The 27,454-nt window shown below is 37.7% G+C and overlaps 1 protein-coding gene across 1 annotated transcript; it reads right to left on the minus strand.

Moving 5' to 3' along the window:
- Positions 1–64: 64 nt before the first annotated feature.
- RRH (retinal pigment epithelium-derived rhodopsin homolog) lies at positions 65–27,449 on the minus strand. Its single transcript, XM_037001120.2, has 7 exons — positions 24,169–27,449; positions 19,034–19,224; positions 15,537–15,636; positions 14,737–14,890; positions 13,640–13,808; positions 2,986–3,164; positions 65–1,225 (listed from the first exon to the last, which is right to left on the minus strand). The coding sequence occupies exons 1-7, from the start codon at positions 24,272–24,274 to the stop codon at positions 1,111–1,113; spliced, it is 1,014 nt and encodes a 337-aa protein (XP_036857015.1). The 5' UTR covers positions 24,275–27,449; the 3' UTR covers positions 65–1,110.
- Positions 27,450–27,454: the final 5 nt, after the last annotated feature.

Consider the following 27,454-nt stretch of genomic DNA (forward strand, 5'->3'; position numbering starts at 1 on the left):
ACATAGGAACAATAGAGTCAGAAGAATATGCTAAATTAAAATAAGATACTATGGATTTTAAATGTACACTATTTTAAACAATGGTTTATTACCATGCTATGCTTAATGGTCATTTACAAGACCATATGAGAGTCTACAAATTCATTCAAGTTTCAACAAATATTTATTTATATGTGCCAGGCAAAAGAGATCAAAGAATGAACACACAGCTAATTTTATAGGCACAAAGTTTCAGTTAAGCAGGATGCATATATTCTAGAGATCTGTACAATATTGTCCTTAAAGTTACCAATACTGTATTGTACACTTAAAAATTTAAGAAAGTAGATCTCATGTTGTGTTCTGACTATAATAAACTAAATTTCAAACAAACAAAAATGATGGGAGAGAAAAGCACAAACATAAAAACACCCTGACTCTGATTGAACTTTTTTCTAGTGGCAAATATATGGAAATACATACAGAAAAAATGTGATTAAAAATGCAGAGTACACAATAATATGCACAGATATTATATGGCTATATAAAATATATATATGTGCATTGACCGACATCTGATTTAGAAGCAAGTATTTAATTGATTATTTTTGTCAAATAGTAAAAATTAATAATTGCATTAAAATTTAAAAATTGTGAAGTGCTAAAAATGTTTTCCATTCTAGCTGGAAACATTCAGCAACTCATTCAGTAATTACTTCTTGAAGACTATTAACTATTATTATTGATTTATTCTAACATTAAACTAGCAGCTGCTTCTAGAACCCAAGCAAGTTACCAGGTTATCAATACAGTGTAATGCATGCCATGCATGACAGAGTGAAAGAGAAGGGGCCTTAAACTCATGTGCCTGGATTCATCAAAGGAGATGAGCAGCAAGTTCACATAAAGGAAATAAAGAGACACATTCACTAGAGTAACAAGTGTGCCAGCAGAAGACCTATGAGCTACACTTGAAGAATTTAAGTTTAGTAGGTAATCTAATTGGACTCAGATTCCAAAGAATTTACAGTTTAGTAGGTAATCTAATTGGACTCAAATTCCAAATAAATTAAACCACTGGGGGGAAAAAGTAAATAATATGTTTTGGCAATGTGTGCTTTTTCTCTTATTTCAGTTTCTTCCAGAAGCCAGTGGGTTTTGAGATACATCCATTGGTAAAACACTGGTCATGGGAGTTGCTTGGTGAGTCTGACATTTTAACATGGCAAACATTGCCTTCCGGAATCTATAATAAGAAAGAGAAAATATGGCATTATCCTATAATAATTTGGAACTTTTAAATCACTTTCAAATATAATTAAGATGCCACTACTGCCAACTGATACCTTCAAATAAATTTCTGCCTCCAACTTTAACATCTCCAGTTGAGAACTTTTATAAATGTATCAAGTATATGGTACAGTTAAAGACCAATTTTGTGTCATTGATTATAAACATTAAAGACATTTACTAACAATAATTATATCTAAGATGACACTTTTAATGTCAGTTGCAAAGATTTATTTATTTGAACTGAGAAAGTGTATTTCATGCACTTGTTCTTTTGAGAATTAAAGGGAGCTTGAGAATGACTGACCTTTTCAAGAGAACTACCAATTGACACTGAATTAAAAGTGGTTCTTCATTCTTCTATATGGATGTTTATTCTTTTCTTATTGAAGTATCATTGATATGCAATCTTATATTGATTTCAAATATACAACACAGTGGTTCAACAGTTACCCATATTATTAAATCCTTACCCCATCTAGTACTGTTACTATCTGTCAACACAGAAGGATGTTACAGAATCATTGACTAAATTCTCCATGCTGTACTATCCCCATGACCAACTTATATCATGAGTGAGAGTTTTTGTGCCTCTTTATCCCCCTCCCCTTCCCACACACCTCCCCAAACACTTCCCCCATGGTAACCACTAGTCTCTTCTCAGTGTCTCTGAGTCTACTATTTTGTTCATTTTGTTTTGTTTTGTTTTGTTTTTATATTCCACAAATCAGGAAATCATATGGTATTTGTCTTTCTCTGCTTGGCTTATTTCACTGAGCATAATACCCTCTAAATCCATCCATGTTCTTGCAAATGGCAGGATTTTTTTTATGGCTGAATAGTATTCCATTGTGTACATGTACCACTTCTTTATCCACTCATCTATTGATTGACAGTTCTATTTTTTGTTTGTTTGTTTCTCCACATTCCTATAGCTAAAGCTGCTCTCCCAAACATGTGCATAAATACCTAAGTTTAACAGAAGCAGCATTGGCTTTCCAAGATCAAATTTTCACCTAACCTCTACTGAGACTTTTCTTGTCAAATATTTAAGGACAGTATATTGATTCATTGCATCTTTTAACAGTAGCAGGAAATAAAACAACCTAAATTTCCCTGAGGAGGCAGAAAAGAAATCCTTACCTAGAGTCCCAACAGAGGGTTAATTCATTGTCCTGAATAACTACCCATTCCTGAAGCCCTTTACCTTAGCAGTGGGGTTTTCCCCTGCATTTGAATGATAGGTCTTCTCTCTAGTAAATATATAATTATGTTACCCACTTAGGGACCCAACATTGCCTTGCCTTGCCCGTTTTCCAGTAATAGACCCACTCTTCTTCGGAAACCAACTCCATGTATTTTGGGTAGAGCAGCCACGAAGACTACTGAGCCCACCAATGACCTTCCAGTGGCTTTTCTGCCAGAGAGCCATCTGAGATGAATCTCATGTTTGGGGATGCTTAGCTGGTGGAACTTGGGTTTGGGGCTGTGCAGGATCATCTCATGTCTATGTGGGAAGAAGTTATCACAGAACTGGAGCTTTAGGTATTTAAGATCTTAGCTTCTCCAGCTGCATGAGCCAAAAAAACTTTTACACTAATTTGAAGTGAGTTTCTGTCACTTACTCCCAAAATGTCTCAGAACACTCTCCATTGCCTTTTTAGCATTCTTTCTGTAGCCACTTTTTTATTCAGAAGTATCTTAGACATTACTTACTTTTTATTAGCAACCACATAAATACAGGGATTGTAGAATGTAGAAGATTTTGCAAACAGTGGAGCTATGATGGCCACGGAGGGAGGAATCTTCTTTGGGTCACCAAAAGAAGCCCAGAAGCACACGATGGAATAAGGGGACCAGGCCACCAGAAACATGAATATCATTATCACAGACATCTGTAAAAGATAAAAATATGTAAAATCAGTATTTGCCAAACGCAGTATCTAAAATACTTAAATAGCTAATACATCTAAAATAGCATGAAAAACTCTCTAGATTAGAAGTTGAGTAAGTTTATGTTGTTGATGACATAAAGGAAAAACTGAATTTTGCCCTTCCTTGTCATTGCTTGTGTTCCAGAAATCATCTATGATAAGAAGAGCTTGTGAAAGGGGTAGGATGTTCCAGGAACATAAAGAATGCCCTCTTTCTTTGGGTGTGCTAGGGAAGAATGCAAAATCTGACTTGATGAGTGGAAGATGAAGACCCACTCCTCACCCATTTCTAGTAATTGTGCTATGGGCTTCAGGCATTGCGTTTTGTTTTGTTTTCTCACTGTCATCTGCTAATCTAAAAAAATGACTTTCAAACTTTCTAAACTCATACTAGAAAAAAAACAAAATCCGGGGGCGGAGCCAAGATGGCGGCGTGAGTAGAGCAGTGGAAATCTCCTCCCAAAAACACATAGAGCTATGAAAATATAACAAAGAAAAATCTTCCTAAAATAGAGACCACAGGACACAGGACAACATCCAGACCACATCCACACCTGCAAGAATCCAGTGCCTTGTGAAGGGGGTAAGATACAAGCCCCGGCCCGGCGGGACCCGAGCGCCCCTCCCCCAGGCTCCCGGCGGGTGGAAAGAAACCGGAGCGGTTTTTTTTTTGGCAAGTGCTTTTTGGAAGTCTTAAAGGGACGGGCCCCCGTTGCTAGGGAGGCAGGGTGGCGGGACCGGTGAGCAGGTGCCTGGGACCAGCGCCTGAGGACAAAGAATATCCCGCGTTTCTCCCTGCGAGACCTGGGGGCGGGTGCCTGAGACCGGTGCCTGAGGACGGAGGAGGTCGCGCGTTTTTCCCCTTTTTTTTTTTCTCTTTTGGGCGAGCGCTTTTTGGAAGCCTTGAAGGGACGGGGACCCCAGTGCTAGGGAGGCACGGTGGCGGGACTGGTGAGCGGGTGGCTGGGACCGGCGCCTGAGGATAAAGAATATCCCCGGTTTTTCCCTGCGGGACCGGTGGGCGGGTGCCTGAGACCGGCACTTGAGGACAGAGGAAATCGCGCGTTTTTCCCCTTTTTTTTTTCTCTTTTCTGCGAGTGCTTTTTGGAAGCCTAAAAGGGAGAGGGACCCCGGTGCTAGGGAGGCAGGGCGGCGGGACTGGTGAGCGGGTGCCTGGGACCGGCACCTGAGGACAAAGAATATCCCGCATTTTTCCCTGTGGGACCGGTGGGTGGGTGCCTGAGACCAGCACCTGAGGACGGAAGAAATCGCGCGTTTTTCCCCTTTTTTTTCTCTCTTTTTGCCGAGTGCTTTTTGGAAGCCTTGAAGGGACAGGGACCCTGGTGCTAGGGAGGCAGGGCGGCGGGACTGGTGAGCGGGTGCGTGGGACCAGTGCCTGAGGACAAAGAATATTGAGCGTTCCTTCCCTGCGGGACCGGTGGGTGGGTGCTTTTTGGAAGCCTTGAAAGGACAGGGACCCTGGTGCTAGGGAGACAGGGCAGCAGGACCAGTGAGCGGGTGCCTGGGACCGGCACCTGAGGACAAAAAAAAAAAAAAAAAAATCGCTTGTTTTTTCCTTTTTTTTCCTTTTTTTTTTTTCTCTTTCTTTCTGTTCCCTCTCTCATTGTTGCTGTTGTTGTTTTGGTTTGGAGAGTGCTTTTTGGAAATCTTAAAGGGGCAGGACAGGTCACTTAGACCAGAAGCAGGGAATCTGGGGATCTCTGGGCACTCTAACCCCCTGGGCAGCAGGGAGCACAGAGGCCCCTTACGGAGATAAATAGTCTCCTGGCTGCTCCCCCTCCAACGGGGCTCCACCATTTTGGAGGAACAGCCCCAGCCAGGCCAAGCCCACAGCAACAGCGGAGATAAACCCCAAAGCAACTGGGCAGGAAGCAGAAGCCCTGTCTGCGCACAGCTGCCCAGCACAAGCCACTAGAGGTCGCTATTCTCCCAGGAAAAGGCTACAAACCAACAAGAAGGGAAGCTCTTCCAGCGGTCACTTGTACCAGCTCTGCAAACTATCTCTATCACCATGAAAAGGCAAAACTACAGGCAGACAAAGATCACAGAGACAACACCTGAGAAGGAGACAGACCTAACTAGTCCTCCTGAAAAAGAATTCAAAATAAAAATCATGAACATGCTGACAGAGATGCAGAAAAAAATGCAAGAGCAGTGGGATGAGATGCAGAGAAAAATGCAAGAGCAGTGGGATGAAGTCCGGAAGGAGATCACAGATGTCAGGAAAGAGATCACAGAAGTGAAACAATCCCTGGAAGGATTTATAAGCAGATTGGATAAGATGCAAGAGGCCATTGAAGGAATAGAAGCCAGAGAACAGGAACGTATAGAAGCTGACATAGAGAGAGATAAAAGGATCTCCAGGAATGAAACAACACTAAGAGAAATATGTGACCAATACAAAAGGAAAAACATTCGTATTATAGGGATACCAGAAGAGGAAGAAAGAGGAAAAGGGATAGAAAGTGTCTTTGAAGAAATAATTGCTGAAAACTTCCCCAAACTGGGGGAGGAAATAATTGAACAGACCATGGAATTATACAGAACCCCCAACAGAAAGGATCCAAGGAGGACAACACCAAGACACATAATAATTAAAATGGCAAGGATCAAGGACAAGGAAAGAGTTTTAAAGGCAGCTAGAGAGAAAAAGGTCACCTATAAAGGAAAACCAATCAGGCTAACATCAGACTTCTCAACAGAAACCCTACAGGCCAGAAGAGAATGGCATGATATACTTAATGCAATGAAACAGAAGGGCCTTGAACCAAGGATACTGTATCCAGCACGACTATCATTTAAATATGATGGTGGGATCAAACAATTCCCAGACAAGCAAAAGCTGAGGGAATTTGCTTCCCACAAACCACCTCTACAGGGCATCCTACAGGGACTGCTCTAGATGGGAGCACCCCTAAAAAGAGCACAGAACAAAACACACAACATATGAAGAATGGAGGAGGAGGAATAAGAAGGGAGAGAAGAAAAGACTCTCCAGACAGTGTATATAACAGCTCAATAAGCGAGGTAAGTTAGGCAGTAAGATACTAAAGAAGCTAACCTTGAACCTTTGGTAACCACGAATCTAAAGCCTGCAATGGCAATAAGTACATATCTTTCAATAGTCACCCTAAATGTAAATGGACTTAATGCACCAATCAAAAGACATAGAGTAATAGAATGGATAAAAAAGCAAGACCCATCTATATGCTGCTTACAAGAAACTCACCTTAAACCCAAAGATAAACATAGACTAAAAGCCAAGGGATGGAAAAACATATTTCAGACAAACAACAGTGAGAAGAAAGCAGGGGTTGCAGTACTAATATCAGACAAAATAGACTTCAAAACAAAGAAAGTAACAAGAGATAAAGAAGGCCACTACATAATGATAAAGGGCTTAGTCCAACAAGAGGATATAACCATTCTAAATATATATGCACCCAATACAGGAGCACCAGCATATGTGAAGCAAATACTAACAGAACTAAAGAGGGAAATAGACTGCAATGCATTCATTGTAGGAGACTTCAACACACCACTCACCCCAAAGGATAGATCCACCGGGCAGAAAATAAGTAAAGACACACAGGCACTGAACAACACACTAGAACAGATGGACCTAATAGACATCTATAGAACTTTACATCCAAAAGCAACAGGATATACATTCTTCTCAAGTGCACATGGAACATTCTCCAGAATAGACCACATACTAGCTCACAAAAAGAGCCTCAGTAAATTCCACAATATTGAAATTCTACCAACCAATTTTTCAGACCACAAAGGTATGAAAGTAGAAATAAATTCTACAAAGAAAACAAAAAGGCTCACAAACACATGGAGGCTTAACAACATGCTACTAAATAATCAATGGATCAATGAACAAATCAAAATAGAGATCAAGGAATATATAGAAACAAATGACAACAACAACACTAAGCCCCAACTTCTGTGGGATGCAGCGAAAGCAGTCTTAAGAGGAAAGTATATAGCAATCCAGGCACACTTGAAGAAGGAAGAACAATCCCAAATGAATAGTCTAACATCACAATTATTAAAACTGGAAAAAGAAGAACAAATGAGGCCTAAAGTCAGCAGAAGGAGGGACATAATAAAGATCAGAGAAGAAATAAACAAAATTGAGAAGAATAAAACAATAGCAAAAATCAACGAAACCAAGAGCTGGTTCTTTGAGAAAATAAACAAAATAGATAAGCCTCTAGCCCAACTTATTAAGAGAAAAAGAGAGTCAACACAAATCAACATAATCAGAAATGAGAATGGAAAAATCACGACAGACTCCACTGAAATACAAAGAATTATTAAAGACTACTATGAAAACCTATATGCCAACAAGCTGGAAAACCTAGAAGAAATGGACAACTTCCTAGAAAAATACAACCTCCCAAGACTGACCAAGGAAGAAACACAAAAGTTAAACAAACCAATTACAAGCAAAGAAATTGAAACAGTAATCAAAAAACTACCCAAGAACAAAACCCCGGGGCCGGACGGATTTACCTCGGAATTTTATCAGACACACAGAGAAGACATAATACCCATTCTCCTTAAAGTGTTCCACAAAATAGAAGAAGAGGGAATACTCCCAAACTCATTCTATGAAGCCAACATCACCCTAATACCAAAACCAGGAAAAGACCCCACCAAAAAAGAAAATTACAGACCAATATCCCTGATGAATGTAGATGCAAAAATACTCAATAAAATATTAGCAAACAGAATTCAACAGTATATCAAAAGGATCATACACCATGACCAAGTGGGGTTCATCCCAGGGATGCAAGGATGGTACAACATTCGAAAATCCATCAACATCATCCACCACATCAACAAAAAGAAAGACAAAAACCACATGATCATCTCCATAGATGCTGAAAAAGCATTTGACAAAATTCAACATCCATTCATGATAAAAACTCTCAGCAAAATGGGAATAGAGGGCAAGTACCTCAACATAATAAAGGCCATATATGATAAACCCACAGCCAGCATTATACTGAACAGTGAGAAGCTGAAAGCATTTCCACTGAGATCGGGAACCAGACAGGGATGCCCACTCTCCCCACTGTTATTTAACATAGTACTGGAGGTCCTAGCCACGGCAATCAGACAAAACAAAGAAATACAAGGAATCCAGATTGGTAAAGAAGAAGTTAAACTGTCACTATTTGCAGATGATATGATACTGTACATAAAAAACCCTAAAGACTCCACTCCAAAACTACTAGAACTGATATCGGAATACAGCAAAGTTGCAGGATACAAAATCAACACACAGAAATCTGTAGCTTTCCTATACACTAACAACGAATCAATAGAAAGAGAAATCAGGAAAACAATTCCATTCACCATTGCATCAAAAAGAATAAAATACCTAGGAATAAACCTAACCAAGGAAGTGAAAGACTTATACTCTGAAAACTACAAGTCACTCTTAAGAGAAATTAAAGGGGACACTAATAAATGGAAACTCATCCCATGCTCATGGCTAGGAAGAATTAATATCGTCAAAATGGCCATCCTGCCGAAAGCAATATACAAATTTGATGCAATCCCTCTCAAATTACCAGCAACATTCTTCAATGAATTGGAACAAATAATTCAAAAATTCATATGGAAACACCAAAGACCCCGAATAGCCAAAGCAATCCTGAAAAAGAAGAATAAAGTAGGGGGGATCTCACTCCCCAATTTCAAGCTCTACTACAAAGCCATAGTAATCAAGACAATTTGGTACTGGCACAAGAACAGAGCCACAGACCAGTGGAACAGATTAGAGACTCCAGAAATTAACCAAAACATATATGGTCAATTAATATTTGATAAAGGAGCCATGGACATACAATGGCAAAATGACAGTCTCTTCAACAGATGGTGCTGGCAAAACTGGACAGCTACATGTAGGAGAATGAAACTGGACCATTGTCTAACCCCATATACAAAGGTAAACTCAAAATGGATCAAAGACCTGAATGTAAGTCACGAAACCATTAAACTCTTGGAAAAAAACATAGGCAAAAACCTCTTAGACATAAACATGAGTGATCTCTTCTTGAACATATCTCCCCGGGCAAGGAAAACAACAGCAAAAATGAGCAAGTGGGACTACATTAAGCTGAAAAGCTTCTGTACAGCGAAAGACACCATCAATAGAACAAAAAGGAACCCTACAGTATGGGAGAATATATTTGAAAATGACAGATCTGATAAAGGCTTGACGTCCAGAATATATAAAGAGCTCACACGCCTCAACAAACAAAAAACAAATAACCCAATTAAAAAATGGGCAGAGGAACTGAACAGACAGTTCTCCAAAAAAGAAATACAGATGGCCAAGAGACACATGAAAAGATGCTCCACATCGCTAATTATCAGAGAAATGCAAATTAAAACTACAATGAGGTATCACCTCACACCAGTAAGGATAGCTGCCATCCAAAAGACAAACAACAACAAATGTTGGCGAGGCTGTGGAGAAAGGGGAACCCTCCTACACTGCTGGTGGGAATGTAAATTAGTTCAACCATTGTGGAAAGCAGTATGGAGGTGCATCAAAATGCTCAAAACAGACCTACCATTTGACCCAGGAATTCCACTGCTAGGAATTTACCCTAAGAACGCAGCAATCAAGTTTGAGAAAGACAGATGCACTCTTATGTTTATCGCAGCACTATTTACAATAGCCAAGAATTGGAAGCAACCTAAATGTCCATCTGTAGATGAATGGATAAAGAAGATGTGGTACATATACACAATGGAATACTACTCAGCCATAAGAAGTGGAAAAATCCAACCATTTGCAGCAACATGGATGGAGCTGGAGAGTATTATGCTCAGTGAAATAAGCCAAGCGGAGAAAGAGAAATACCAAATGATTTCACTCATCTGAGGAGTATAGGAACAAAGGAAAAACTGAAGGAACAAAACAGCAGCAGAATTACAGAACCCAAAAATGGACTAACAGGTACCAAAGGGAAAGGAACTGGGGAGGATGGGTGGGCAGGGAGGGATAAGGGGGGGGAAGAAGAAGGGGGGTATTAAGATTAGCATGCATGGGGGGGAGGGAGAAAGGGGAGGGTGGGCTGCACAACACAGAGAGGACAAGTAGTGACTCTACCACATTTTGCTAAGCTGATGGACAGTAACCGTAATGGGGTTGTTAGGGGGGACCTGATATAGGGGAGAGCATAGTAAACATAGTATTCTTCATGTAAGGGTAGATTAAAAATTTAAAAAAAAAAAAAGAAAGAAAGAAAGAAAGAAAGAAAAGGGGGATTACTCGTTAACAGGATAAAACTATTGGTAAATCAAAGATCAACGCATGCTTTAAATATCCTTAATGTTGATCACTTAAAGGGTGTCAGATGATCAGCTATGGAGGTACTCTTTTCTGATAATATTCCTTTCTCTTAATTAAAAAAAAAAAAAAAAAAAAGCAGTTACTGTGTGCTGACCTCCAATGAGTTCTGCACAGTGGTATAGAGGGCATGTCAAAGTGTGGGCAAAGGGTCTGTTTGTTTCTACGCAGAAGATCAAGGCCTAGCTTGGATACCCAGAAAATGAAATAAGATACGATATGAGGAGGAGCTTCCGGCATCAGCACTCTCTGGAGGACTCGTGCCGGGGGATGATCATCAAAAAGCCTCCCCAGGGATCCGGACGATGCTGCGGTTGTGGCTGCATCCAGCCCACCGTCTCCTGGACTTGCCATAAGAAGGAGGAGGGAGATGTCTAGGCTGGCATGTGCATACAGTGAGACAACGAATTTGACTGGATCTGTACTGTTGGAACTCAACCAGGAGTTGGGAGGGGTGCAAGTTGTAGCACCCCAAAATCTCATGACTATAGACTATCTATGGTTAAAAGAACATATGGGATGTGAACAGATCCCAGAAATGGGCTGCTTTAATTTGTCTGATGGTTCAAGTACAGTTGGAAAATATCCATCATATTATAGATAAATTTTCACAAATGCCTAGGGTGCCTAAATGGTTTTCTTGGCTTCACTGGAGATGGCTGGTAATTATAGATTTGCTTTGTTTATGTCACCGTATTCCTATTATGTTAATATATGTGTGCAAATTAGTTAGTAGTTTAAAACCTATACATACTTAAGGTACTATACAAGAAGATATGTCAAAGAAATAATCAATCCTCCCAAGTTTCCTTCATATGCTACATCTATAGCTTTTCTTCTTCCTTCCTAATTACAAACCTTAAATAGAATTCGTGCCTCATATCGAATTTACCGAGTATCATAATTCCTCCAGGTGGTAAAGATACCTCGAGGCAAGTGCTGGGCATAGAAGCCACAGGGCATAAATCTGCAAAGAAGTAAAAAGCTAACCTTTGCAAACAATATGGCTTCTCTCTCACTTACCAACTTTACATTTCCCTGTATGGCCCCGGAAGATGACTGGTTAGCCAGAGACGGGTAAGATTCCTCAAGGGAGGAACAACCTAAGACAGGCACAGTCGCAGGGGGGCCATCAGGTGAGAATTTGGGCATCAACAGAGGTGAGGCTCAGAACCTCACCCCCCCTGCTTTGAGAGAAATCTTCTGCATCCGTGGATGTCTTGCTGCCCTTGTCTAGCCTGGATTAATACTTAGTCCATAGGCACACACCTGATCATCTGATCATCTACATTTGCCTTCTTACAGCACTAAACTATGTTTTCTACCTTTATCTTGCATCTACCTACCACTTCAGCATTTTATTAAAAATAAAAATAATAATAATAATAGGAGAAATGTGGGATCAACATATAAATCAAGTACAAAAATCAAATGAATATTCATATTTGACCTGATGGTTTATAGGTCATATTGCATGATCAAAACCGAAAGTTTCTGTGATGAATGCCCTTGTACTGTTCACCATGTAAGAATTTATTCACTCTGTAAAAATTCGTTCACCATGTAAGAACTTGTTCGTTATGCTTCAGAAGATTGGAGACTGACGAGAATTAGGCTTGAGATGGATTAATGATTGTACATTGAGCATTGACCCCCCTATACTGAATTTTATTGTTGTTAACAACCATTTGATCAATAAATATGAGAGATGCCCTCTCAAAAAAAAAAAAAAAAATCCTATATTGAGTTTATTGAATTAGAATACAATTTGAACTCAATGTATACTATGTACAGTGCAGCTAGTTTTGTAGATGAGCTCCCATTGCATCTCGTTTAAATGAAACCTTATAATTTTTACATTGTTCCCTCCTGACTGCCCATTAAAATGATGGAAAAGAGGTTTAAAAAAATATAAACTCCTACGGACTGAGAATCACTGATTATACAGTAGCCTTGTAAAAATTAAAACTGAATAACCAGATGAAATTCTAAAAAACTAGAGATGCACTGATGACCCTTAAAGCTTCCAGAAAGAATACACAGATCATGACAAAGTGTCAGTCACCAGTATGCTGTCAGCCTCTGTGATAGCAGCACTGGAAGCCAGGAGACTTCAGAGCAATGCCTTCAAAATCCTTTGAAAATCATTTTTTCTACTTAGAATTCTATGCCAGGCAAACAATCAGTCAAGTATGATAACAGAATTAAGACATTTTCAAACTTGCAAAATCTTTCCCAGAAATCTATTTGGGAACATGCTATACCAGAAGAGAGAAAGCAACCAAGAAAAAGGAAGGCCTGCAATCCAGAAACCAGATAATCCAACCCAGGAGAGAGGCCCAAGGCTTCTGCAGCTGTGATAGAGGAGACCTGAGGATGCTGGCTCTCCGGCAGGGGTCTCAGACGTTGGCCAGCGTAGAGTAAGGGGCCCGAGTGTGCCAGTGGGGATAGTTCCAAGGAAAAGATAAAACCAATCTAGTCTAGTTCTGATGCATTTGAAAATACTGAAAGGAGGTTGATGCTTCTGGAGAGTTTTGAGATCAGTTAGTGACAAGTAACCAGAACAGTAAGCAAACAAAATTACAGAAAGAGAGAAAGTGAGAGAGGGAAAGAGGAGAGGAAAAGAGAGGAGGAGGAGGAGAGAAAACGAATGGATTACGAACCCCAAGGGAGAAAAAGAAACACAAATCATAAACTTCTACAGAGATCTGCAAGAAATATAATTATCTAAGATAGTTTATTACAATAATGTAAAACTGACTATTCTTCTAACCCAATATTAACATTATACTGACAAGAAAAGGAGAAAGGTTGTGGCAGAGGAATACAAAAGGTTGGTGGAGAAGAAAATAAATTCTCATTGTCTGTGGTAGAAAATCAAGAAGCAATAGCAAAAAAAAAAAAAAATCCAAAACAGCAGATAAGCACATCGTTTAGAAACATGGAGGCAAACCAAAAAAAAAAGAGAGCCAGAGAGTAAGAATCGGGTAAAAACTCAATTACAAAAGTATTTTTAAGGATTTTAGTGATTTACCTTTGTTACATCTACCTGGTCTGACCAATCTCTGTCCAGATCCTCGGTGCAGTTACTAGCAGTGTGGCCCTTAATGGTTCGAGAGACGTGATAATAGCAGTAAGACATCACCGTCAAGGGCGCAATAAAATTCACTGCGACAACTGTCATCGTGAAAGAAATGAAGGATCTGGAAGTAAGAAAAGGGAACCATGACATCACTGCTTTAAGTCACTACTTTAAATCACTAGTACTTGTTAACCATACTAAGTAGGGGGAGGGAAACAAAGTAATTACTAGAAATAATACTGGCACTGTCTGGCAATCATTCTATTATTAAACGGCTTAGGAAGTATTATTTTACTTCTAGTTCATTTAGACTAGGGGCTGGCAAACTATGACCTGTGAGCCAAATCCAGCCTATCACCTATCTTTGTAAATAAAATTTTGTTGGAACCACATTCATTTATATACTGCCTGCAGCTGGACAAAGTTGAATAGTTGCAGCAGAGGCAGTCTTGCCTGTAAAGCCTAAAATACTTACCTGTCGACCTTTTACAGAAAATGTTTTAGATTTAGATTTAGTTTGAGAGTCAGATTTTCTATTTGCTTTTCTGAGTCATCTTTCATTTCTGTTAACAAATTATCCTCTTTTCCCTGGTAAATACAGAGGAGCAACACAAACCAGCAAGCAAAGCCTCGCAGGGGAAGTGGGGTGGGGACGACTGCTTTTGCTGTGATTCTCAGCAGATGCGTGAGCACCAGTTCATCCTGAAAAGATAGTAGGGAGTCTGCTTGGGCTTTCACAGAGCTGCTAACAATGCTAACAACTCCACTCCCTTCTCAGATCCTACCTCTGAGGTGCAAGTATCAGAAGGGAGCTCTGTACCCCCTTTGTTGCCAGAGGAGAGAGAGGAAGGGACAGTGTAGGGGGACAAAGGGAGCTGGAAGGCCTTCACTGGCAAACAAGTGTAATTCAATGCGGGGGTCCCCCTATCACTAACATGGAAGCCCTTTACCACATTGTTTGGAAAGCATTTGATCTGAGCTGAAATTTGAAATACTAAGAAAACGTCTACATTAGAAGCATTTGATTATGAAGTGTAAATGTCTCTTACGTATCATTTTTCCGCCAGTTTATGGTACAGGTGGCCCCAGTAGGGTCTGGGGCATAACTAGCCCACCCAGTGAGAGGCATCAAGGCCCAAAAGAGGCCATTGGTCCAGGCCCCCAGGATCATGCTGATATAAGTGTTGGTGGTTATTCTTCTTCCTATTAATACATGAAATATTCGCATCATTTGCCAAGGGTAGGATTCATCTTTTCACTTTCTTTTAGCTGATTATTCAAAGTTGTTATCAAATAGATTCTTTACAGAGCAGTCTAGTTCACAAAGCCTATCTACATGAATTTACATTCTGAAAAAGAAATGGCATATAAGCTGAAACCTGAAAAAAAAGGATTAGCCAGAGGAATAGCAGGGGGAAGCACTTTCTGAGTCTAGGGAAAAACAACATTTGCAAAGACCCCGAAGTGGGAAAGGGTCTCACCAGTATTCCAAAGTGTCCTGAAAAAAAAAGGATCAGCCACAGGAATAGCAGGGGGAAGCACTTTCTGAGTCTAGGGAAAAACAACATTTGCAAAGACCCCCAAAGTGGGAAAGGGTCTCACCAGTATCCCAAAGAGTGAGGGCCTTAGCCAAAGCTGGAAAGGTAGCAGGGGCTAGAGCATGCAGGGCCTTGGAGGCTGTTAGGAAATATGGATTTTATTCTAAATATAATAGGATATCATTGCAACTTTTGAACAGGTATTGTAAGAGAATTAAGAGTGACCGTGTCTGCAACTCACCACATTTATATTTTAAAGTCAATCTGTGTCAAGTGGTGCTTAGGCAAGAAAGTTGAGAGAAGGGCTGTACCCGTGTGAGAACAGCAGAGCGTCAGGTATCGGTCCATGGCCACAGCTGTGAGTAACCCAATGCTTGCCATTCCAAAAAAGATATTCAGCACAGCATAAATCTGAAAATCAAAATTCAAAAGAATCTGCCATTCTACACAATCTCCCAAGAGACATCTACATTTCTATCCCATTGCCAAAGTATCTTTTAAATACATTGAATGTTTTTTAGTTTACTAATTTTAAAATAGACCTTCCATTGTCAAATTATAACTGGTGTAATAAAGGCATTTATGGAAAGTGTTTTAGGACTTCATTAATTAAAATAAGCTTTTTTATAAGTTTTAAAATTTATTTAATTCTATACAAAACTTCTACACAACTTACTCCATAAACAGAGTATAAGAATGAGCCGTAAATCAGGTGCAGTGAAAATAACCAACGGAAGATTAGTATTCAGAAGATAGGCAATTCAATAAAGGGAAAAGACAGGGAAAAAATGGGTTAGTCACACAAAAGCACACCTGAATGTTTATGACTTTACCAAAGACGTAACTTCCCTCACCGACAACATTCACCTCCTGCAAGTATCTGACTCTATTTCCCTTCCAAATGCCCAGGGCACTCTCTCCAACAGGGAGGGTTTTGTAGCAACCCCACCTTCACACCCATTGGACGGCAAGGAAGCTGGCAGAGGGACTAGGCAGCCTGGAGGAAATGGGACAGAGATGGGAGGCAAGATGACTTGGTTCAAGATTAAAAGTGTTCATATATGGGCAGAAAGGGGTTGGGGCAGCAGCTAGATTCACACCCCAGGTGGTGTTCTTGTTGAGAATTGTGTGGCATCTAGACCTATCAGTTCTTCCGTGGCTTCTGGCCTTGCTGAAAATAGTTCTAGAAATGTTCCTTACTGCAGTGTTATGGATAATAGGGAAATTTTGGAAACAGATTAAAGAGCCAATGGGAGTGGACTGGTCAAATTAAGAGCCATGTCACCAATCAGTGGAATGGTATAGAGTCATTAAAAACACTGTGGGATTGAAAGAAACTAGAAAAAGAAGAATAAAAGAATGCCAGAGTTAGTAGGAGGGACATAATAAAGATCAAAACAGAAATAAAGTAGAGAAGAATAAAAAAAACAAGTCAGTGAAACTAGGAGCTGGTTCTTTGAGAAAATAAACCAAATAGATAAATCCCTACCTGGATTTATCAAGAAAAAAGGAGAGAGTACACCCATAGACAAAATCAGAAACAAAGAAGGAATAGTCACAACAGATAACACAGAAACACAAAGACTTTAGAGAATATTAGAAAAAATATGCCAATAAACTAGACAACCTAGAAGAAATGGACAACTTCTTAGAAAAATACAACCCAGGAAGAAACAGAAAATCAGAACAGACCAATTACCAGCAATGACACTGAATTGGTAAACAAAAACTCTAGGTGGAGAAAGACAAATACCATATGATTTCACTTATTTGTGGAATATAAAAACAAAATGGAACGAAGAAAACAGCAGTAGACTCATAGACACTGAGAAGTGACTAGTGGTTACTACGGAGGAGGGTTTGGGGTCTGTGGGTAAGGAGTGTAAGGGGGATAAAGGGGCAGAATAATTCGCATTCACAATCTAAGTTGGTCACAGGGACAGTAGTACAGCTTGGAGAAATAATGATTCTGTAACATCTTTCTATGTTGATAGGTAGTAACTGCACTAGAGGGGGTAAGGATTTAATAATATGGGTAACTGTTAAACAACTGTGTTGTACATTTGGAACCAATATAAGATTGTATATCAATGATACTTCAATAAAAAATTTTTATATTAAAAAACACTGTGGGATGGAACCATTTGCTTCTAATCTGTACACTTTTCTGTTGGTATGCTTACTTCGGTAGAAAGAATTACATTTTAAATGATGCTGTAGACTATTTAATGGCATGAGCAAAAACTCTCAATTCAATGCCAAATTTAAAAAATTTAAACTGTACTGTATTATATACTTGACTATTGCTAAAAGAGCAGATCTCAAATGTTCTCATCATAACAAAGAAATATTCACTATGTGAGGAGATGGAGGTGTTAACTAATGCTATGTTGGTAATCATTTTGCAGTATAAAAATGTACCAAATCAACATGTTATACACAATGTTATATGTCAATTATATCTCAATAAAGCTGGAAAAATAAGACGTAAAACTGCATTATGTAGTCAAAGAAATGTAAAATATAAGATACCACTTTACAGCCACCAAAATGATAAAAACTTAAAAGTCTGGCAATCCCAAGCACTGGGGAGAATGTGGAATAATAGTTCTCATAGTTGGTATAACCATTTTAGAAAGCAATTTGACCACATCCAATAAAGTTGAATATTCTCTGCAACCTCCCATCCCTCTCCTAAGCAATATGTCTAAAACTCACACATTGTAGGAGACATGTATAAGAACATTTACTGAAGCCTTGTTTGTGGCAGAAAAACATGGGGAATAAATGCTCAATAATAGGAAAATGAGTAAGTACATTGAATATGTTCATGAAATGGAATATCACATAGCAATTAAAATGAGTGACTCATAACTGTATCAACAGCATGGATAAACCTCAAAAATATAACATTGAATACTGAAAGGAATAATGCTAACAATGTTATTTTATTTACAAAATTCAAAACATTCAGACAGTATATAGTTTATGAACACATAACTATGTAGTAAGATAGAAAAACATTCATGGGAGATAAAGGAATAAGACTGGGGATGGTACTCAAAGGCCTTCAATAGTATCTGTAAAGTTTTATATCTTTAAAAAGAAAAACAACCTCAAGCATACATTGCAAAACATTAAGATTTGACACAACTGGTTGATGTACATTTGGGTGTTCATTATTCTCTACCGCTCTCATTTTATTCTTTATAATCTCATACCCAAAATAGTAAACTGTTTAAAAAAAGTCAGGCCAGAAGTCATATTTGTCTACTATTTTAATGCAAATCAACATTTATTTTATTGTCAGTAGGAATAATAGTATATAATTATAAACTACACTATATATATATATATATATATATATATATATATATATATATATATAAAGTAGCAATTCTCATAGAAGACTTTTTATAGGGAAAAATCAATGACACTGTAGCTTAATTAATATTGTTTAGATGTTATAGTCATTAAATATTTCATTGTTTCAAATGAAAGTAGGTTTCTTTTTGAATTTGTAATATGAAAATTTTCATTTTTCTTTCTAAATAAATGCTAATTTCTTACTAATTTGTTTTTTTTCTTTAGGTTGGGGAAATTTTGAAAATGTAATGATGTCACCACCATTTCCCTTATTAAAGAATCTGTATCTCAGTCACTGTTGAGGTTGTTTTCAATAAGAGCACCATATCTACTATCCTACATGACCTTCTTTTATTATAACCTTTGGAATATTTTTTAAACATTTAAATTTTCATCTCTTTTATCTACTATATTTTACTTTCATTCCAGAGATCTCCAATACCTGACATCCTGCATATCCGAATTTCCAACTTCCATTCAGATCTGAAGCAGCAGACATGGGATAGCCAATGCTACTGACCCCTATGTCAGTAACAGCCAGGTTAACGATAAGCGCATTTGTGCATGTCCGAAGTTCCTTGTGCTTAATGAAGATGCCCAGAACTATCATGTTGCTGAGAATACTTATCATACCTGAGAACATACACAAAAAAACCCATACCCTTTAATTCGAATGTTTGAACGTAGTGTTGAAATATTTAAGCCTCTTCAAAAACATAGCAAATCCACTTTAGTTCATTTATTTGAAGAGCTCCAGCTATTCTTAACACCAGTTGCAATATCTTCACAGCCCTTCTGTGAAATAGAAGAAAATTAAAACGTGAAGAATCTGTCGATTGCATAAGCAGCAGTGAGGGTCTGTGTTAATGTCATCGCTATTTATCACTCTGTCCTTGAAATTCCTCCCTTGCCCTTCCTGATACTAGCCTTGCTGTCCTTTAGGATATATGCATGACCATATCATCTCTTTTGGCAACATAATCTCCTCCTCTCCTTCCTGAGGCCAGAGACTTTTCTTCTCTTGAGTTTCCTTTCTCAAGCTTCAACTATCATTCTATCCCAATCTGTCACTTTCCAGCCCTAACTCATGCTCCACGTCCCTTTTCACTCAACTCATTGCCATCACACATTTATTAAGTATCTACTGTGTAGTAGATCATTTGACTCTTCCAATATTACTTGAAACTCAACATGTCCAAATCTGATTTCATCATCCAACACACACACTAGCACACAAGAATACACAGCGCAAGCTTTGGCTATCCAGAGAGGAAGTCAAGCCGGCTTCAGGTACATTGAGAAGCCTCACGGGTGATACTGCCGTTTCCACAGTCTGACTTTTAGCCTTGCTGGTCCAGAAACTCCATTTTTTCAGTGCCCCAGATTTGGCTGGATTCAGATAGGTGCAGGACTGAACCTCTTAATCAGAATATAATGAATTAACTCACAATGAGAAGTCCAGATGCACATGTTAGCCCTAGGAACACCCCCTCTGTGCTGCAAAGGATGCATAAATTTCCCATAAAACAGATGTGGGTCATACTAGGTCCTAAGGGTGTGGGTGGGTGATGAATAGATTTAGCTGAGAAGCTAGAGCCACTACCAGATATGTGGGGGGCTGAAGGAGGAGTGAGTAAAAAAGAAATGGAGTTGTGTTCACCACCATGAAGAGTACTACTGCTGAAGAGCCCCCAGATGCGAGCAGAGGGAGGGAAGGTTTCCAAGCACCAACACACAAAGTATCAGCTAAGGAAGAACTTTTATGTTTGCACCTTGGTCAGAACTTTCCGTTTGGCATCCGATTACACTAATCTTGTAGATTCCTGTTTTCCTTCCCCATGTTGCGGAAGGGTAAGCCTGCTAGAATTAACCACAGCCCTCCTCCTCCTCAAAACTTCTAATAACCCCCTATTGTCTGCAGGACCAAAGTCCACGTGTTCAGTCCACGTGTCCCAATCTGATTATTCCAGGCTCTTTGCCTCACTCTGTTTTCACACTCTAAGCAAATTTCTACACTTGTCAAATAAGCTCTCCATTCTAGTTATTTATCAAATACAATGCCAGGCTTGTTGTAAATTGTGACTCATATTTCTCTCACTTAGAACACCCTACTTCTTTCCTCTATCCAAATGCTACCTTCTTCCACATTTCTCTTGCCCTCAGAGCCTTCCCCTACCTAAATATACTCTTTTCTCTAAATTCCCAAAGTACTTGCTTATAATCTCCTGAATCTTATGTGATGATATATCATTTAACCCTTATGTATTCCTAGTCTTCCCTTGTAGATGTCAGGCTCCATAATGATTTCTATGTTCTTTGAGTATGTGGCATGTAGCAGATTTGTTTAATAAATGGACCCCAACTAAAACTCACATTGCTTAATTTCAATTATTCCTGAAAGCATAATTAAAGCACAGAAATAACAAACCTGATGAGTCTTTGGCTCTATTTTTAGCATCGAGTATTGTAGTGTGAATACAGAAATATTCCAAAAAGCTTAATTAATTTCAAGAAAATTTCTGGGCTACCTACAGATTTGATAATTTAAATAGTCAGATAAAACACAGTGCAATAGATTGCTACCTACCAAGTATGCAACCAGAATAACATCACTGCTTTTGGGGAGATCTTAGATACAATGGAGGGTAAGAGGTAAACAATTCAGTTCCTCTTGTATTCTCTCTGCAGCTGTCTCAAGGGCTCTGCTTTATTTTTCTATCTGTAGGTGTTTTCTAATGAATAGACAAAAGATCATTTAATAATTAGGTCTAACTTATGTCAGTTTCTCCTTGGTTCTGTAGCTTTCCTCTCATCTCTTTGGCAGATGCTTCTTAATCTACTTCCTGGCCCTTCTTTATCTCCATGTAATGAAATATATGCACTGTCCAAGTTTCCATCCTACACCCTCTCTTTTCACTCAACACATAATCTGAGTTATTTCATCCATATCCAAGGATACATACTGATACTTTCCAGATCAATTTCATAAAATTCAAACCCATATGTTCAGCTTTTTACTGGACATTTCTCGAACTTAACCCAGAGACATGTCCTGCGCCAAACTGTTCTTCCCCAGCTGTGTTCCTCTTTTGGTGAATAGCCTCACCATCTGTCCAGTTGCCCAAAAAAAAACCTAGTTATCATCTTTGATGCTTCCTCATATTCTCCCCCAATCTCCACATCAAGCTATCAATTCTAACTTCTAGCTCCTGTCCTTTTACTTCTTTCTGCCCCCTCCCTCCTCAGGATCCTTCTGAATCTTAATCAAGTAGGGGCCCTTTACATGGTCTTTTAGTAATTACTATAACATATTTCTAAAATGCAAATTGAATCATGTCATTCAGTGACTCCTTATCACCTTTATGATTTATGTGATTCTTCTTTACCTGGTACACAGCCATCCTCTTCAGCCTTCATTTTATAATTCATTCATAATAAATTTATTTCAGGTCCTTAATTTACTATGCCCTCTTTGCTCCCAGCTTCAATCAGAGAAAGGGAGAGTGCTTAAGTTAGCAAAAATTCGAACAAGCTAAAATCCAACAGAAATATTAAATTAAAAATTGAATTTAAAGTGAAAAATCCAAATAGGCTCTTATTAAAAGTAAGAAATGAAATAAATGCCTAGACTGAATTATTTTCCTCATAGCTTTGGTTTTGATTTGGAAGCTTAAATGGGTTTTATTAATGGGGTAAAATTAGGGGGCCCAAAGAACAATAAATGTTTAAAGCATAAAGGGGTTGGCTATGCCCCCTTCAGTTTATCTACCAAAAAACGCAACCACATACTCACAGTCTGCCTTGATAAAACTGACCCATGTGGTTAGATGTGAAGGCTCAGGAATGAAAATGCCTGCATGCAAAACCTGATGTAGCTACATAGATGTGTGTGTTGAGCAAGTTACTTAAACTCTTCATCTGTATAAATGGAGGAAAATAAAACTAATCCACTTACTGAATTAGCATAAAGATGAATTATTCTGCATGTTAATTTAGGACAGTGCAAGTATTCAAATGGTAACATTAGCAGTATAGATGGTAGACGTGGTGGTCTTACTACTCATAGTTGTAGGAATACAGTAGTACTAGCAGTAAGATTACTGCTATGTTACTATATTACAGAGGTTAGAACCAGAATATTTTCTTATTGAGAAATTTGCTTTGCTTGCTGTAACCAGACCAGAATACAGCTTTTCTTAGTCATCTACAAAACACTAACTAAACCAAAAGTTTGTTTACAAAGTATTTCCATGTAATTGTGATAAGGAGATTTTCCATTTAGGTAGCATATGTTTTCTCATATGTTTGCAATAAATAAATGATCAAAGAGACAATGGAACTTGTCCAGTGCTTAACATACAGAGGTATTCAAATGAACAAGTAAGCTTACCACTAAAATTTATAAAAATTAGCTGAGGATAACAATTTCTAGCACAGAATAGTCTTAATTGTGAATTATGGGGAAGCAAAGCAATTATAAAGAACAAACTGGGTACAGTAGCATTTGTTATACTTTCCATGTCACTTTAGAATATATTTGAAAATTTTAATGTCAATCTAAAAAATAATCCAGTAATAAAAAGTTACTTCTAAAACTCATTACTGAACACAAAGTTGGAAATGAAATGACTGCTCAGTGTAAAATTTAACCATAGTTCAATCCATACATAAAAAATGATAAGCAGATAATTTCTATTGTCATTTCCCCTATTCCATTTTTTCAGCTAAGAAGTCTTTACCTTAAACAAGTCTATGCATAAGTGAATCAATGAGAATGTGTATGTGGGGAAAAAAACAAATATATTTGCCCAACACCTATTGCATGTGTCACTTAGGTGCATTTATGTGTCACTTAATGTTACTCTTCACAACAATTGTGACAGGTAGCTTTTTCTTATCCCCATTTCACAGGTCAAGAAAATGGAAGAACAAAAAGGTAAAGGAATTTGCTCACTGTTGCAAAGATATTAAAAGAGGAAACCTAAAGCTCAAGTTTTCCAATATAACATTTGGAATGAGCTGAATTTTCAAACTTTGTCCTCAATGACAATACACTCTGCTCTCTCTTTTTACAATTTTAATTTTCTTTCCAACATCTTTGAATCTCAACTAGATTCCCTCAGCAAAGACAAAACTACAAAATTTGAGAATAGTAAATATTGTTAAAATAATCTTTTAAGTTTTTAATGTTTGCACTCTTCCCCAATAAAAACATTTGACAGTGATAACCACATATATGGCTTACTATAAAATAATTTTTCATTTTATAGTAAACTTTTCTCAGCCTCACTTAACTGCTCTCACATTGTTCACCAAGATTCACTTTAACCATCATTAACAATGATTTCATTTATCCTATCACCTACATTCTTTGATCTCTACAGCCAGGAAATAGAGCATTATCATCCTTATTTACATGAGCACCTCAACTCAGAAAGGATGGATTGTCAAGGTTGGACACAGTATGGAACTCAAAACATTCTCTCTGACCCATGCTTTATCTACTGCCTTCTGATGAAAACTCTTTTTTCACCCATTCGAAAACAAAATAACTGTAATTGGAGTAAACATTCCTACCTGCCATAATCAAGTAAGTTGCAACAATATTGTGTTCTGTCTGTGAAAAGATGGAGCCATCTTCATTTCTGGACTCTGAACTGTTGCCTAAATTATTCCTTAGCATTTTGCAGGAACGATATTGAGGCAGCCTTCACAATGCGCCTTCAGTACTTCTGAAATGTTACAAAAGCCATGGAGCGAACATTTTCAGAACCAATCATTTCCACTTAAAGACCTCAAAGGAGGGCTTTTTCATAGAGGCCCTCCCTTAACAAATTTAACTGGGCTAAAGAGGAAAGGACTTTAATTCCCAGAACAAGGGAAAAGCTTATTAGCAAAATAAAGAGAAAAACCAAGCACCACACATTTTAAACAATTTGGACATTAACCTTATATTTAAGGAAATCATCAAGTGCACACATCTCATTTAAATAATAAACTCAGAAAATATGTGCAGGAGCTGACTTAACTAATTTCTGTTAGAAATCAGTTCTGAAATTAACAGCTAGGATTAGTCCTCTGAAACTATTCAGATTAAGGTCCTTCTTTCTGTTGACCCTTTCAAGTTTTCCCATTTCAGTCCCTTTTGTCTTTTCCATCACAATTTAAATAGAAATATATAAATACTCTTCTTTCATCCTTCCAAACCCTACCCTAAAGGTAATATTGTTCAGTGTATATCTTTTCTGCTTTTCTTTGTTGACACATATGCTCATACAAAGTTTTGAGGTTTCCCCATTTTTTCTTTTCTTAAGCAAAAATGGGAAGTATGTATATATAAAATCATTCTGTAACTTGTTTTCCCCTAAAGCCATATCAGAAATTCCAGGTCAATAAACCTAAGTCTAGCTTATTAATAAGTATATATTTCATAGCATGAATATAGTATGATCCCCTTCCCAAGCCACCTCAGTTAATTTACCCTGCACTTTCATATGCACAATTATCTGATAATAATCTTGGCATTTACCAGCAAAGTATCTGGATTCAATCATTCATCTTGTAAAATACTGAGCATTCTAATATTCTGCTATCTTGTTATAAATTAAAAAGTAGATTACAAAAGTGGGTTACAATCTAACACGAACATTTACAGCTAGAATAAAATTTCCCTACCACCTTTGCCCCCAATATTGTTGATGCCATGTAATATTATTAAAATCTGATTCTTCTCAATAGAATTTCTGAAAATCAGTTCACTTCAGAGAAATGCTAGATGCATCAAGTTAACAGTATAAGCATAGAACCTCTAGAGGGCTATATTTATCCACTTTTATAAATCTTAGCCTAGCAGGAAGGGACCAAACCAAGCTAATCCTTTTGCCTATTCTTTCAGCTAAATATACACTGAAGAAGATGAATCAAGTTGGTTTATTTGTCCCACATCTTATAGCTACAAGTACTCAGATTTTTATAAATGTACAGTAATACTCCAGCATATCTATACTAAGAAAACAAACCTCATGAGTATTCCAGTATCAAAATATTTTCAAACGACCCTAAAGCAATGAAAATAATACCCAAGAAGAACTCTCTCATTTAAAAATCTATGGGCTATTGGGTCTTAAGTTTTTTCTTTTTCACATTCAGCATGCAGATTAAAAAAATTTTTATGTTTTCTTTGTTCATAGTCCCTTCCTTTTCTGTAATGGATTATACCTAGCTGTAGCATCCATTTAAAATTTTCCAGAAATAATTACTTCCATTTATAAGAACTGAAGAGAAACAATTCCAAAGATGTCCAGCTGCCTACCATAAATAAAATCATTTACCATAAATCATTTTACAGATGAGTGTGTCAGGTGCATTCAAAGTATTTTTGCATGCTTCCTTCATGAATGATATAGTAAAGTTATTGGGATGAGGCTTAGAAGATGTAACTATAAGTGTATCAAGTTTACATAGTTCATGATTCTTTAAGTGGCCTAAAACCAATCTTCTCTTCCTGATTCTTCTCAAATTTTCAATAATACCAGGAAATATTGCTTGGATCCATTAAACTATTTAATTGCTATAGCAACAAGTACACTCTAATACCATGTAAGCAATCAGAATGTTATTCAGTTAACTCAAAGGGTTTAATTTGTGAATAATCATCAAAGTGCCTTTTACAATGGAACTGAGATACTTGCCACAGTACCAAATTAATGCTAGGCTCCCTAAACATGTGAACTAAATGCCCCCAAGAAAAGCAGAAAGAACTCTATAAAAAAGGGAAAAATAAAATGTAGAAATAAAAATTTAAAGATGGCCAATGACCAAAAGATATACCGTGATCAAAGGTTTACAATGACCAAAAGGTAAAAGGTGACGTTCTCCAGGTGGTTTGTCTGCTGACTGGTACATTACTTCCATCAGAGCCATTTTAGACTTTGAAAAATGTTTAAAAAAAAAGTATAGGAACATTGCAGTATTATTTGTCCTTGGGCCAATGCTATCACCCTTCTAATGCTCGCTATGTCTTTCACAAACTAACAGTAAAAACCCTGGTCCTAACTCTCACTGAAAATTTCAACCTAAGGATTCTAAACCAAATAGTCTCCTTTTCCAAGTTGTAAAAGCACAACCATTTCTTCCTGTGAAAAACTAATTTTCCGCATATTTGTTCATCATATGTATTTATGGCCTATGTATTAATCCTTCTACAATCCCATTAATAAATAAGTAAAACAAACTACTGACATAGGCAATACTCATGCTACTCAAACAAGCATTCAAGGTAAACCAAGTATAGGTATAGCATGCTAGAAAATTTAATAGATATAGCAACATCATTCCTCCTGAAAATGAATACATGTGAAGGGGAAAAAAATCAATGGGAGGGGAAATGGTCCCATATCACATATTCTAACTTGCTATCATGGTTACTTCTTGATACTACACTAGCAATGGGGACCAAAACCAATTTCATTTGTGATGCACCTACCCAGGAACATCCATCAGGCAATCAAATATTTATGGTGAATAACATTTTAAACTTTTAGAGTCCCTTAAAAAAAAGTAAAATAAAAACATTCAGTAAAACTTTTCAACATTCCACCTATGTTGAATGAGAAAAAGTGTTTCTTCAGAAATTTCTTGAATTTGTTATTACTTGAACAGACCTGTTGTACCTTTGATTCATAATCAGTAGTAAAATTTGCTAATTATTAATTACAATAAGAGAAACTACTTTATTAACTTTTGTACTAACATACAAAAGGGAAATATAATAAAGGGTGTTGATGTTCTTAAAAACAAAAGGCAAAGATTTTGAAGGGGGGGGTGTTAATTTACAAATAATAATGAAGTACTGCTCAACTAG

This window comes from Manis javanica, chromosome 5, assembly GCF_040802235.1.
Source record: "Manis javanica isolate MJ-LG chromosome 5, MJ_LKY, whole genome shotgun sequence".
NCBI classification, from domain to species: domain Eukaryota; kingdom Metazoa; phylum Chordata; class Mammalia; order Pholidota; family Manidae; genus Manis; species Manis javanica.

Excerpts from the sequence above, each read along its gene's own strand:
- RRH (XM_037001120.2), bottom strand. The coding sequence starts at position 24,274 with ATGCTAAGGAATAATTTAGGCAACAGTTCAGAGTCCAGAAATGAAGAT. Across the intron at positions 19,225-24,168 it reads AACTTACTTGATTATGGCAG|GTATGATAAGTATTCTCAGC; the intron begins GTAGGAATGTTT and ends GTATGTTCTCAG. Across the intron at positions 15,637-19,033 it reads TCGGATATGCAGGATGTCAG|ATTTATGCTGTGCTGAATAT; the intron begins GTATTGGAGATC and ends TTTGATTTTCAG.